The sequence below is a fragment of the Talaromyces rugulosus genome, chromosome IV (assembly GCF_013368755.1).
Source record: "Talaromyces rugulosus chromosome IV, complete sequence".
Classification (NCBI taxonomy): domain Eukaryota; kingdom Fungi; phylum Ascomycota; class Eurotiomycetes; order Eurotiales; family Trichocomaceae; genus Talaromyces; species Talaromyces rugulosus.
The window spans coordinates 2,457,302-2,469,805 of NC_049564.1; the positions used below are offsets into that span (position 1 = coordinate 2,457,302).

The 12,504-nt window shown below is 48.9% G+C and overlaps 5 protein-coding genes across 5 annotated transcripts; 3 read left to right on the plus strand and 2 right to left on the minus strand.

The window, feature by feature from the left end:
* Positions 1–232: 232 nt before the first annotated feature.
* On the minus strand, positions 233–1,121 carry TRUGW13939_07653 (uncharacterized protein; the record flags this gene model as incomplete). The annotated part of the gene is made up of 2 exons (XM_035490791.1): positions 233–745; positions 822–1,121. 2 exons carry the CDS (start codon positions 1,119–1,121, stop codon positions 233–235), a joined length of 813 nt encoding a protein of 270 aa, XP_035346684.1.
* Positions 1,122–5,945: 4,824 nt separating this feature from the next.
* Positions 5,946–7,142, plus strand: TRUGW13939_07654 (uncharacterized protein; the record flags this gene model as incomplete). Its single annotated transcript, XM_035490792.1, has 1 exon — positions 5,946–7,142. The coding sequence occupies one exon, from the start codon at positions 5,946–5,948 to the stop codon at positions 7,140–7,142; it is 1,197 nt and encodes a 398-aa protein (XP_035346685.1).
* A 447-nt stretch (positions 7,143–7,589) lies between these two features.
* On the plus strand, positions 7,590–8,929 carry TRUGW13939_07655 (uncharacterized protein; the record flags this gene model as incomplete). Its single annotated transcript, XM_035490793.1, has 4 exons — positions 7,590–7,843; positions 7,905–7,957; positions 8,018–8,706; positions 8,774–8,929. Coding segments are annotated over 4 exons (1,152 nt in total), but the record flags the coding sequence as incomplete, so codon positions are not given.
* Positions 8,930–9,136: 207 nt separating this feature from the next.
* On the plus strand, positions 9,137–9,755 carry TRUGW13939_07656 (uncharacterized protein; the record flags this gene model as incomplete). The annotated part of the gene is made up of 3 exons (XM_035490794.1): positions 9,137–9,167; positions 9,222–9,267; positions 9,323–9,755. The coding sequence occupies 3 exons, from the start codon at positions 9,137–9,139 to the stop codon at positions 9,753–9,755; spliced, it is 510 nt and encodes a 169-aa protein (XP_035346687.1).
* Positions 9,756–9,850: 95 nt separating this feature from the next.
* TRUGW13939_07657 (uncharacterized protein) lies at positions 9,851–11,726 on the minus strand (the record flags this gene model as incomplete). Its single annotated transcript, XM_035490795.1, has 3 exons — positions 9,851–11,367; positions 11,421–11,587; positions 11,635–11,726. 3 exons carry the CDS (start codon positions 11,724–11,726, stop codon positions 9,851–9,853), a joined length of 1,776 nt encoding a protein of 591 aa, XP_035346688.1.
* Between the last annotated feature and the right edge of the window lie 778 nt (positions 11,727–12,504).

Consider the following 12,504-nt stretch of genomic DNA (forward strand, 5'->3'; position numbering starts at 1 on the left):
AAACCATGGTTAGTTTATAAATGTAGTATCTTGTTTGATATCAACAATGAAGTTAGAATAGTTATATTATGTATTCCTGAAAGCAATTAACCGGATCGCAATCAATATACGTAAAAAATGTAAATGTATAAAAAATATATATCGCAAACGCCGACAAATGGGTATCAAACCAACAATTCCAAAATCTAACCAATCCCTAAAAAAAAAAAAAAAAACAAAAATAAAGAGAGAATTATGGCTGAAACCGCAACCGAAACTCCCTCCCTTTCCCTTCCTCGCGCACTTTGTACAGAAATTGTGCAATGGCTTCTTGCTCCACCAGACCGGCGGCATTGAAATGCTTGCGCACGGCGAGCGCGAGATGGTCTTTGGAGATGCGGTTTTGGCTGTTGATTTGTTTGTGCAGGGTATCTTTTTTGTGTTTGTTTTTGTTGCTGTTGTTTTTGCTGTTGTTGTTATTGTTGTTTTCGGAGGGTTCATCTGCATTGCGTCTGCCGTTGTTGGTATTATTATTCGACCGTTCACTCGAGCTCATCACACTCGCACTTGAATTCGAACTCGACGACGTCGACGTTGACGCAGCAAGCGCCGCTCTGCGCGCGGCAATAGCTGTTGGCGAGCGCAGGCCAACGCCCGACGAAAGTAGCAGGCGCGAGATTGGGCGCGCGTATGCGCTGGGCGTGGAGAGTTTGTGGGCATGGCGGTAGTCGTGGAGGAGCGAGAGGGGCATTTGGGACCAAGCGATCTGCTTCATTTTTTAGCTTTGTACTTTCAAAAAAAAAAAAAAAAAAGAATGCAAAAAAAAGGGAGAGGGAGCATACACTGGGTAAAGCGTCATCGCCAGTTTGACCGGCAGCACCAGCACCAGCACCACCAGCACCACCAGCAGATGCTGCTGATGCTGCTGCTGCTGCTGCAGCGGCCGCGGCGCCCGTCGCTGCAGCGACTTTGAGATCTTTTACGGCACCGTTGGAAGGCGCAGAGGTATTGTTTCCAGTCGTCTTGCGAGATTTTGGACCAGGTTGTCTGTTACTGCTCGAATTGGCGCCTGCTGCAGCTGTGCCACTGGATGCTTCGGAGCGAGAGTCGTCTGCAGCTTGACGCTGGCGCGGGGGCGGCATGTTTTCGTTTCGACTTTTTGACAAGACACAGACCTGACTTGACTGTTTGCAGTTTGATTTGTGCTCGAGACAGGGCTGGTTCTGGGATTGACAGCGCTTAACAAACAGGTCGAACAATTAAACAGAGATATACAGTATAAAGTAGTAAAGTAGTAAATGCTATTATGCGTTATTGTCCATGCGTCTTTCAGGTGAACCGCGTCCGGCGGGGCGGTGAGCGCGGCAGAAACGCGAGACTATGACGGAAGAGGATAGATGGGTCACGTGACTGTCCATCACAATACGCGACTGTAAAAAGATGGTTCATTTTCGTTTTCATTGTCATTTCATTCAAGATGCACTTGAGTACAATACTCATTGTCTTGGGAAAATAGAATAAGAATAAAAAAAAAACGCAGTGTAAATGGTATTATTCCGGCAACCGGAAGTAAATCCGAACCACGGCCGGGTAAACTCGCTTCCATCAGGACTCAGGACAAGAAAGGCCCAGAGCCAAGTTGTCCTCTTGAGTCTCGACTCGATGATCAGGGGTGACTCGACTCTTGTCAAGCCGCTACTGCAGTGTATGCTGCAGCTAGGCGTTTGCATGGAACGAACTCTCTTGACATGGTGATCTGATCGAAAATCATGGCAATCATAACTTAAGAGAGGGGGGGGAAAGAATTACGGCGAGAGTAGAGTGTGATTTATTGCATGTGAAAATATGGATTGATCAAGCTTTTTTTTTTTTTTGGTCGGATCCGACGACGGCAGAACTGACTTGACAGGCCTATAGCCACGTGTGCTACAATATATCCAATGGATGAACGGAGTAGTACGTAGCTGGAGATGATGGAGCTCCGGAGCCCCGTGGATACAACCACCTAAACCAGTAGTTCAGCCGACGGCTATATCTCCTTTTTTTTTTAAAGTGGAGATTAAGCGACGGGGCTAGCTTATAAGGGGTACGGAGTACGTAGCTTCTGAAAATTTAAGATAGGAGCTTTGCTGGCAGGCATGGATAGGAGCAGGAGGAGCATGTGAAGCTCGGGGGTCGGGAGACGCAATCAAATCGGGAAGTCGTCTGGTCACCGGCCGTGGCTATATCATGACTCTCGTTGTCAAGTTGACTCGCAACGTTACCATCAATATCAAATAGTTCGTCCTTCGTACTCTATAGTCTCAAGTCAGTGCAAGCTACTAATTTGACTACTACGGCATGTGTTGCCTGATGGCCCTGGTCTCGGGAGTTGGCCGCGGCAGGAAAAAAGCCGAGCACATCCCGAGTTGATCCACCGGCGTGCCGAGTCAAGTCTCGGTGAACTTGTCCTGCTCTGCCGAGTTTGAATTTTGTAGAGAATAAAAAAGGAATAAAAATATAGATTCAAGAGAATTTAATCAAAAGATGTGGTCGTGTCATTTTATGAATCATACCTGTTCAGCCTCAGTCTGACTGTACAAGCACCTTGAAAAGAAAAAAAAGTAAAGATAAGTCGACTGGGGAAAGTCGGGAACTCCGAGCACCATGTGGGTTTTTCTTTGTTCTTTTTCTTCTTTTTTTCTTAGTTAGCTTCCAAGTTTTCATATCTGCTCAACCTACTGGTTAAAAACAAAAAACTCAAGCTTGCCCCAGGGTACTCCGCTCCATACATGGTACTCCATACACATAGTCTAGTACTTCCTGTTTCGGCCAAGCGCTCAGCCGTGGCCGTCTCCGGGATTCCCCGACGTGGCGGAGCTGAAGATAAAGAATTCGAATGAAAAAAGGGGAGACAAAAAAAAAATGACGACAGGGCTTATGCAATAATAGCAATAAAGATGGAGCCTAGACCTCCACAGTGAGGTGCGTGTGCATAAGCATCCGGGGTACTTTTTTGACCAGCCTAAAAAAAAAAAAGGGAAAAAAAGAAAAGAAAAAAATCATGTGAAGAAATCAAGAATAATGATGACGCCACCACCATCTCATGATTAGCACGATATCGCATAATCGATGGCGAGCTAGAACGCGTCGATTTGGGTTTATACTTTTTTTTTTTGGTGGGATTATGCTTTGGCATTACGTTGCGACCCGATCATTGCGAATAGTTTTCGATCGTTTATCTCGTCTATCTGAAAAAGAAGAAGAAAAGCACACAATAAAAGAAAAAAACATCGCAGCTGACGCCTGACAATGCATCCGCCCCCCCGCGTATACTACTCCGTAGTCCGTACTACTAATAAATGTGTGACATGAAACGGGGGATCAGACATGGGGCGATGCAAGTATGTACGTATCACTTAAAACTTATCATGCGATACGTTGGATACGTAATGGAATAGGCCACACACACAGAACACCTAAGGCCCCCAGGTATTATTTTTCATTCAATTTTTTTTTATTTTTTTTTTATCCGTCGCCACCTTTTCCGTGTGAAGTAACCTCGATGCGAGTCGTAAGAATACTACTACTACGTACGTACTAGTTGTAGGGTCGGTGTACCCCGGATTCGCGGAGCCTTCCCCATGGAGGCAAGCCGCGACAAAAGATATGGAAGGGGAAAAAAAATAGTATTGAATATCCACCCGATAACCGGAGTTGGAGATAAGAGACGTTCATGTGAGTAAAAAGAAGTTACTCTAACAGTCTAGAAAAAAGCGGAATGCCGCTTTCGTCCATTCCAAGAGGATCTACATTCTTTGAGTCCCCAACTCCAACTGGAGAAAGTCTTGGAGAGACGGGATGAAACTGGAGAAGGTGTCATTTGGGCGTGTCATGAACTCATTTATTGACGGCTATTCGGGGTATTACTGTGGCAGTCATTATGTAACATGGCCGGTTGTTACCACCACTTACCGGATTGATAACGGAAATTGGATTCCCCGGATTTGGTGTCAGGGCGGAGTATTGACTCTGTTGGATATTATTCTTATTTTTTTTTTTTATTGATTCTTTTATAATATAACATATGATTCCTCCGACTCCGGCATGCAGCATTCCGGACCCCGGCTACTGCAAGATAGACACGTATGGGGTAGATCATCGGCGGCCAGGATTGCGTGAGCACGCTAGTCGCGGCGTCGGCGATCGGGGCTAATCACATCATTTAGCCATTAACAGGTGGAAAAAGCGGAAAGAGGAAATCGACAGGCGGAAAACGATTTGCGATTCAACTGGTCTGATAGCGGAAGTCTACTCCCTGTCTGTGTATAGTAGTAGACTACTAGTAGTACTCCGTACTGCGTATAAAAAAAAAGCCTATCTGGATTGTATGAGATAGTAACAGCGCTATCTCTGGCCAATCAGGTGGGCTCGATCTCGGCGCAGGGTTGTGCCGGCACAACATATCTACCTTGATAGATATGCAAGTTTTGTATAAATAAATAGGTACAGAGTATATATATATATGCAATATAATAAGATAATATACATAAAATATAGAATTAAATATATTTGTATAGTATTTGTTGCAGAGTACAGAGTACGTACCAGATAATGGGGAAGCGGGGCGCGGATCAATAGTCTGGAGAAGCCGCCCGCCAATCAGCGTGCTAGACATGGCCACGGGCTATCATTCTGCTATCATTGTGCTATCATTGCTATGATAAATGATAGATATGTAGATATATAACATATAGATAAAATAAACACACATGTATGTAGAAGTACGTATACAAATACATGTATATATACATATATGTACATTTGTGATATGAACTTCTGGGGTTGCAGGGGTGTGTGCAGGCTGCAGGTCTGCACAACCTGCAGAGGATGGCGCATCCCGAGGCTGCGACTCGCCGGGGAAGCACCGGCCCCGCCGGCTTTAGCGCAGGCATTCTATACATTATAAATAATATTAGTATTATAATAATTATTGTTATAATTACCATGACTATGAGTTTCACAATACTATGTAGAATTTTTCTCTCTTTTTCTCTCTTTCTTTGTCTTTTTGCTGATTCCGGCTAATTTTCGTGCACTAGGGCGAGAGCCTATTTCCCCGGGTTTTGTGTCGGGTAAATTCACGCCTCAGATCTCGGCCGCCAACCGCCGTCGGACATGCTCCGTTTTTTTTTACTTTGGTCGATTTTTTCGCCCACCAGGTTACTCTGTCCGGAGCACTGCCAGCCTAAGGGAACCACACGGGGGTGGTCCCATCCGCATCACCTCATCGCTCATCATGCTCTCCACCAGTGGAAATATTAAAATGTTAGTAAATAGACAAAGTACCATGATACATACATGCACAGCATATGAAATAAATTATAGACAAAAAGTAGAATAAAAATAGAATAAATACAGGAATCAATAAAATCATAACAGGGAGAATATTATTATCTCCAGATCGGCGCAGTACCCGCGATAACCGGGGCGGCGCAGCATTGCAGCGAGGTGCGTGGCGGTAAGCGGACGGCGACTTGCCCTGTTTGGCAAGGCGGAGGGCCGGTGAAGCACATACAAAATTTTCCTCCCCACACTTGCATCGCTCGGATAACCCCCCGTCGCGTTCCTTCCTCCTGTCCCTTTTCTTCCCCTCCATTCCGCCGCCCGCGCCTTCCTTCCTTACCTCTCGCGGCTTCCCTATCTTTCGCTTCTCCTCCTCTCTTATCCCTGTCTCTATCTGTCTTTCTCTCTCTCCCTCTCTCTCTCTCTATCTGTCTACCTCTACATCTCTCTCTCTCTACATCTCTCCATCTTGTCTCGCCTCGTCTCTCGACTGTGTTCAACTGTTATCAGACTATACAGATCGCCGCTACCGTACTCCCGACGATCGACGGCTGTTGCACTCGACAGCCCTCGGCCTCGTGCCCCATCCCCCATCCCCCATACTTAAGCCCGTGACTCGCCCAGTCGCTCGCCCGCCTCACATGCCACCCCCAGCGTCTGCAGTGGACTTTTCCCACCTGCTCAACCCGCACCCCGACAGCCTCGACTTGTCTTCTACTTCCATCTCAACAAGTCCTCCAGCTTCCTCTTCCTCTTCCACCTCCACTCCCACCACCGACGACATGGCTTCCTCTGTCAGCCTGCTGCCGCCGCTCATCAAAGGCGCCCGTCCCGCCGCCGAGGAAGTGCGCCAGGACCTGCCACGCCCCTACAAGTGTCCTCTGTGTGACCGTGCCTTTCACCGTCTGGAGCACCAGACCCGCCACATCCGCACCCACACGGGCGAAAAGCCTCATGCCTGCCAGTTCCCCGGCTGCACCAAGCGCTTCTCGCGCTCCGACGAGCTGACCCGCCACTCGCGCATCCACAACAACCCCAACTCGCGGAGAAGCAACAAGGCCCAGCACATTGCCGCTGCCGGTGCTGGCGGCCAAGATGCTGCCTCGTCCATGATGCCGCCGCCTAGCAAGCCCATTACGCGTTCTGCCCCTGTCTCGCAGGTCGGCTCGCCTGATGTCTCGCCGCCGCACTCGTACACCAACTACGCCTCGCATTTGCGTTCAGGGTTGGGACCGTACTCGCGTAATAGTGACCGCGCCTCGTCGGGCATGGACATCAACCTGCTGGCCACGGCCGCCTCGCAGGTGGAACGCGATCACCACGGATCACGCCATCCTTTTAGTAGCAGGTATTCTGGCGGCTCCGGCCGGCTGCCCTCGTTGTCGGCATATGCCATCTCACACAGCATGAGCCGCTCGCATTCGTACGAGGACGAGGAAAACTACGCGCAGCACCGAGTCAAGCGCTCGCGCCCAAACTCCCCCAACTCGACGGCGCCCTCGTCGCCTACGTTTTCGCACGACTCGCTGTCACCTACTCCTGATCACACGCCGCTGGCAACCCCGGCTCACTCGCCGCGTCTGCGTCCGTATGGTGCCAATGACCTGCAGCTGCCGTCGATCCGCCATCTGTCGCTGCATCACACGCCAGCGCTGGCTCCAATGGAGCCACAGGCCGAGGGACCCAGCTTGTACAGCCCTGGCCAACATCACGGCGGGCCCAGCATTAGCGACATTATGAGCCGGCCAGACGGCACGCAGCGCAAGCTGCCTGTTCCTCAGGTGCCGAAAGTGGCAGTCCAAGACATGCTCAACAGTAACAATTCGATGGACATTTAGTTTTTTTTTTTTCTTCTTTTTTTCTGCAACGACTGATGGATAGACTTGATTATTTGCATTGCCTTTGGCGGTTGAGGGTGTTTGTGGAGTCGATAGACGGTTAGACTTTTTTTTTTTTTTTTGTGTGTGTGTTATTCCACTCGCCAGATAGATAATATTCTTCTCCAATCTTTTCAAGTTTCACTGTTGTTCTAGTAAATCTGAATCCTTGTAAAAGTGTACGTGTAGTGCTGACCAATCACGGTCCATAGTTAGTTCTCCCCATAGTCTCCCGCACATTGACATGTGAACTAAGAACATCAACATCAACATCAACATGCACAAACAAGACATGACATAATAACCCACAGACCATGCATGCCAAAAAATCAACATGTCGGACCACACCAGTGATCTTTGTCAGTTCCCTCGTTAATTCGTGTCGATTTCTATAGCTAATTAAAAAGTGCAGTGATCCCATCAATCCCGGCATCGCAGGCCCTACGACTGCAATTTCAAGCATCGTCGCAGCCATCATCCTCTGCACCACTGCAGCAGATTCTGTCTCCAGTGTCGACTGGCTTGGTCGGGTTGGATTATGCTATTTCGGCATCTGCTGCTGCTTCTGGAACAGCAGCAGGAACAGGAGCTGGAGGAGGGTTCGCGCGGGGCAGTGTGTCCGAAGTATACGGTCCGCCGGGGGTTGGCAAGACATCGCTGCTGTATGTCTCTTTTTTTTTTTTTTTCTGTTATTTTTAGAAGATATACTAACCTAATGGACAGGCTGAACACGGCGGTCAAGGCGTTGGCTGCAGGACAGCATGTCGTCTGGATTGGTATACACCGCACTACATACGTACCTACTAGAGTGACTAGCTAATAGATAATAATACCAGACACCGGCCCCCCAATCCCCAAACCACGCCTTCAACAGCTATTAGAAGCAGCACATACACATACACATACACATACACATACACATAACAACAGCACGAGCAGCAGCTTGAGCAAAGAAGAAATGGCCCAAAACCTCACACACATCCGCACGCCATCTCTACCACACCTCGTCGCTCTCCTCGCCCACCCACCCCCAAACTTCCCACCTGTTGGGACGAGTTTACTCGTTGTCGATTCTGTCTCTGCGCCGTTTCCGTCGTATTTCCCAAACGCCACCGAAATCCGCTCGCGCCTTGCTTCAGCCTCTTCTACAACAGGAGGAGGAAAAGAGCAGCAGCAGCAGCAGCAGACGCAATGGCTCCTCAACCGCAAACGCAACGTAGCCAGCGACCTAGCCAGCCACGCGGCCAAGCTCGCGTCAACGCGTGGTCTTGCAGTGGTACTGCTGAATCAGACACATACAAAGATTCGCGGATTGCCGCGGCCGACGCTGTATCCGGCGCTGGCGACGGCGGGGGCGTGGGAGAGTTGTATTTCGACGAGGATTGTTATTTATCGCGAGTTTTTTTCGGACGTTTCTGGGAAGAAGAGGAAAGAGAAGGTGAGGTTTGCAGAGATGATGAAAAAGGGTGGGAAGGTGTTGGCGGCAAGAACGGAAGAGGATATTGTGCGGTTTATAATCGATGATGTGAGTTTTTTTTTTTTTTTTTTCATCCTCTTTTCTATTTTGTTTTCATGATGTTGATTTGAGAAAGAATGGCCTGCGAGAGCTCAATCTGCAACCCGAATCAACGCCGCAGACAATATCGCTGCCAGTGTCTGTGCGGAAACGCAAGGTTGGCGAGATTGCAGATAGCGAAGAGGAGAGTGGGTTTGAGGATGAGGAGGAGTATGACTGGGAGGGGACGTAGTTTTACTATTTACTTGTATATTATTATTGTGTGGACGATGAGATTGATGAGATAGATGACTGGTGGTTGTATGGCCGGCTGTATGCTAGCCGAGTACAACATACATGTCATACATATATATCCCTTGTGCCAGTCAACCAACACAACACCACATTAAAAATACTAAACATTGAACTGAACATATATTCAATATTGATCTCACACAATATGCTGACCAAAACTGTGCCGCGGACACACCGTAAGTATCAACTATACATAATATATCCCTGATATATACTAACATTCATGATAGTCCACTGTCTCCGCCCTCTCATCCTACACGCCACATTCACTCACTCGTACGACACCACCACCTTTTCCAAAAAAAACCCAAAAACTAACAATAATCAACAGCGCAATCAATGCTAACCAAAAAGCGAAAACCCCCCTCGAACAACAACGCCTCCGCCGCCCCGTCTCCCCACATCTCACAATCTACAAATGGGAATACCAAAGCCTAGCCTCTATCCTACAACGTTTCTCCGGCATGGCGTTTTCCGGCGGACTATATGCGTTTGCAACAGCTTATCTACTTTTGCCAGCTGCATGTGGTAGTACAGTCGACACTGACAGTCTCGTAAACATGGTGGCCGGATTACCGGAAAGCGTCAAAACCGGCGCGAAGTTTCTGGTCGCGTGGCCGTTTACGTATCATGCCGTGAATGGGGTGAAGCAGCTGGCGTGGGATCAGGTGATTGGCATGAGAGACAAGAAAATGATTAGGCTAGTTGCGAGGGGGGTTGCTGGGGTGAGTTTTGTGGGTGCGTTGGTGTTGGTAGTATTGTAGGTCAATCAATCGATATCGATATCAACAAGAATACATGTTGTATATGGCTGGTATATGTACATGTAATAATATATGCACGCTAATGTAAATAAAAATCAAGAACTCTTCGCCTTGTCACTCTCGACAACCCCAGCTTGATCTAGCGAAGAAGAAGCAGCAGCAGCAACAATAACATTGCTGTCTACAGTCTTCTGATCCTCTACCTCCGCTTCAACCTCCCTAGTATCGTCATCGTCATCCTCCTCCGACATGACCAAATTCAAAATCAGCGCGATAAACCCCGTCACGACAAAGCCCGTCGTCATGACCAGCTCAATCGCATCAATCAGGCCAATAAGCCCCTTGTTACCACCGGAATACGTAAACACATATGAAAACCACTGTGGCACCAGCGTCGCGCCCATGCCCACTGCAAACGCAGCAGTCAAGATGAACCGATTCCGGCGTGTAAACGGCACAGTAGCAATAATCCTCAACCCGGAAACAGCCACCGACGAGAAAAGAAACGTGGTCATGCCGCCCAGCACCGGTGATGGGATGGCCACCAGGGCAGCCGCAAATTTCGAGAATATGCCCATGATAACCAAAAACATGCAGCAGCAATACCCCGCTTTTCGGTTTGCGCACCGGGTTAGCGCGATCACGCCGTTGTTTTGGGCAAATGTCGACATGGGTGTGATGGTGCAGAGACCAGCGAATAGTCCGTTGAGGCCGTCGGCCAGCACGCCGCCGCGGATGCGCGAGTCGAAGAGTTCGCCTTCAACATCCAGTCTCGAAACGTCGCAGGTCGCGGTGATGTCGCCAATGGCTTCCATCATGAGAGTGAGATACAGTGCCAGCAGAGGCAAGATCACCGGCGCGTAGATTTTCAGTGGGAATGTCTTGACCCAGATAAACGACGCCACGGGGGCTTGGTCGATGCCCGAGCGATCAAAGTAGCCGCATGCGCCAGCAACAATACAGCCTACCAACAGACCCAAAACGACCGAGCAGGACTTCATAATGGGCGAGCCGAAGCGCTCGCACAGGATAATGGTCACAAACACCAAAAACCCTAGCCCGATAAACTCGGCGCTGCCCCAGGGTAAAGCATGCGGTGCCGTTGCACTCGGACACAGCGCGCGAGCACTGGGATCAGCGCCACAGGTGCCAGAGCCGCCAGCCCAGTCTTTGAAACCGCTCTGAATAAGACTAACGCCGATTAACAGGACTGTTGGGCCAGTCACCAACGGGGGAAACACGCGTTTGAGGACTCGGATGGACATGAACGACAGGCCGATTTCGAGCAGCGCGCAGAGACAGCTTGTCCCGAGGATTGCGCCGTAGCCGTCCGGGCAGGCCAGTTTGGTGCCGGTGCTGGGATCGGTGGGACAGTAGCCACTGGCATACATTTGGGTCAGGGCGCCTTCGGCGATGGTCAGGGTGGAAAAGGATGTTCCAACGACGGAGATCAGGCCTGTGCCGATGTGGTATGGGGTTTTGTAGACGCCGAAGCGAGTGATTTGGATTGCTGATAGAATGCCAGAGACAATCAGCGAGGTCGACACCAGGTACTGGGAGGTGGTTGTGTCGAAGTTGGCAGAGCCGCCGATAATAATGGGCGGTGCAATCACTGCATTCATTAGTTGTGTCTGTGTTTTTTTTTATATCAAGATGCGAACACACCTCCAGCGAGCATGGCCAGGGCATGCTGCAGGCCGAGCAGCAGTGCCAGCACGACGGGGATTTTATCATGAAGGCCAAAGAACGGACTGGCGCGGCGCGACTTTTGCATAAACGGCAGATGCGGGCGGAAGAGAAAGGCATAGTCGTAGTCGCCAATCAAGCCATCTCTACTGTTGTCAGTCTTGTCTTTTTGCAGATTGTAAAGGGTATGTACTTGGTAGTCAGCGTCCGCACCGCACGCCGGCAGTTGTCTGCAAAGCTGCGTTTGGGGCTGCGGTCAGGGCCGATCTGGTCAGGGCCGTCCATCTTGATTGCTGGTCATGGATTTGACCGATACACATGGATTCATGTATATAGATATATATATATGTGAAAAGAAAAATGAAAAGATTACTCGATCCGAGCTGTCAAGATAAACCAGCGCCAAGTGGGCCTGATAAGGGTTGCAATCCAAGCCACGCGATAACGCCCACCTCCGTCGGTCGACCCCGTGAACTGAAGGGATCGTGCCGGTCCGTTGGATTGAGATAGGGGAGTATGATAGGGAATCGAGAGAATGGATTTTTATTTTTATTTGATTTATTAAAAGTCAAGTTAACAATGTTGTTGGGGGAATTGCTGTTTGCATGTGGTGGGAATTAGAATGCTCACTATGCCAGGGTTGTATGCAAATGTATGGGTGGCGGGTAGTGTCTAGGGGTATATAAACCATTACTTGGGTAAGACTTGTGCCTTCGGGCATTTGGTCAATTTGAAACGATACAGAGAAGATTAGCATGGCCCCTGCACTAAGGATGACACGCTCAATCAAAGAGAAGCTACCAGTTTTTTTTTTTGCTTTTTGCCCGTGGGTTCGAACCGCACCACTGGCAACATTTTTATTAAATAATTTTCTTTTCCCTTTTAATAACACTTATTCTATGTGTTTCTACCCTTTTATTTTATTTTATTATACTTATATTTTTTTCCTACCAAGAACACTAGAATACTGGTCGACATCGACTCTAGTGCACGCCGGGCTGACGGAAAAATAGCGTAGCCCAACCTTCCACAGACAGAGCCTCGGCAGGCCAGTTTCTTTCTT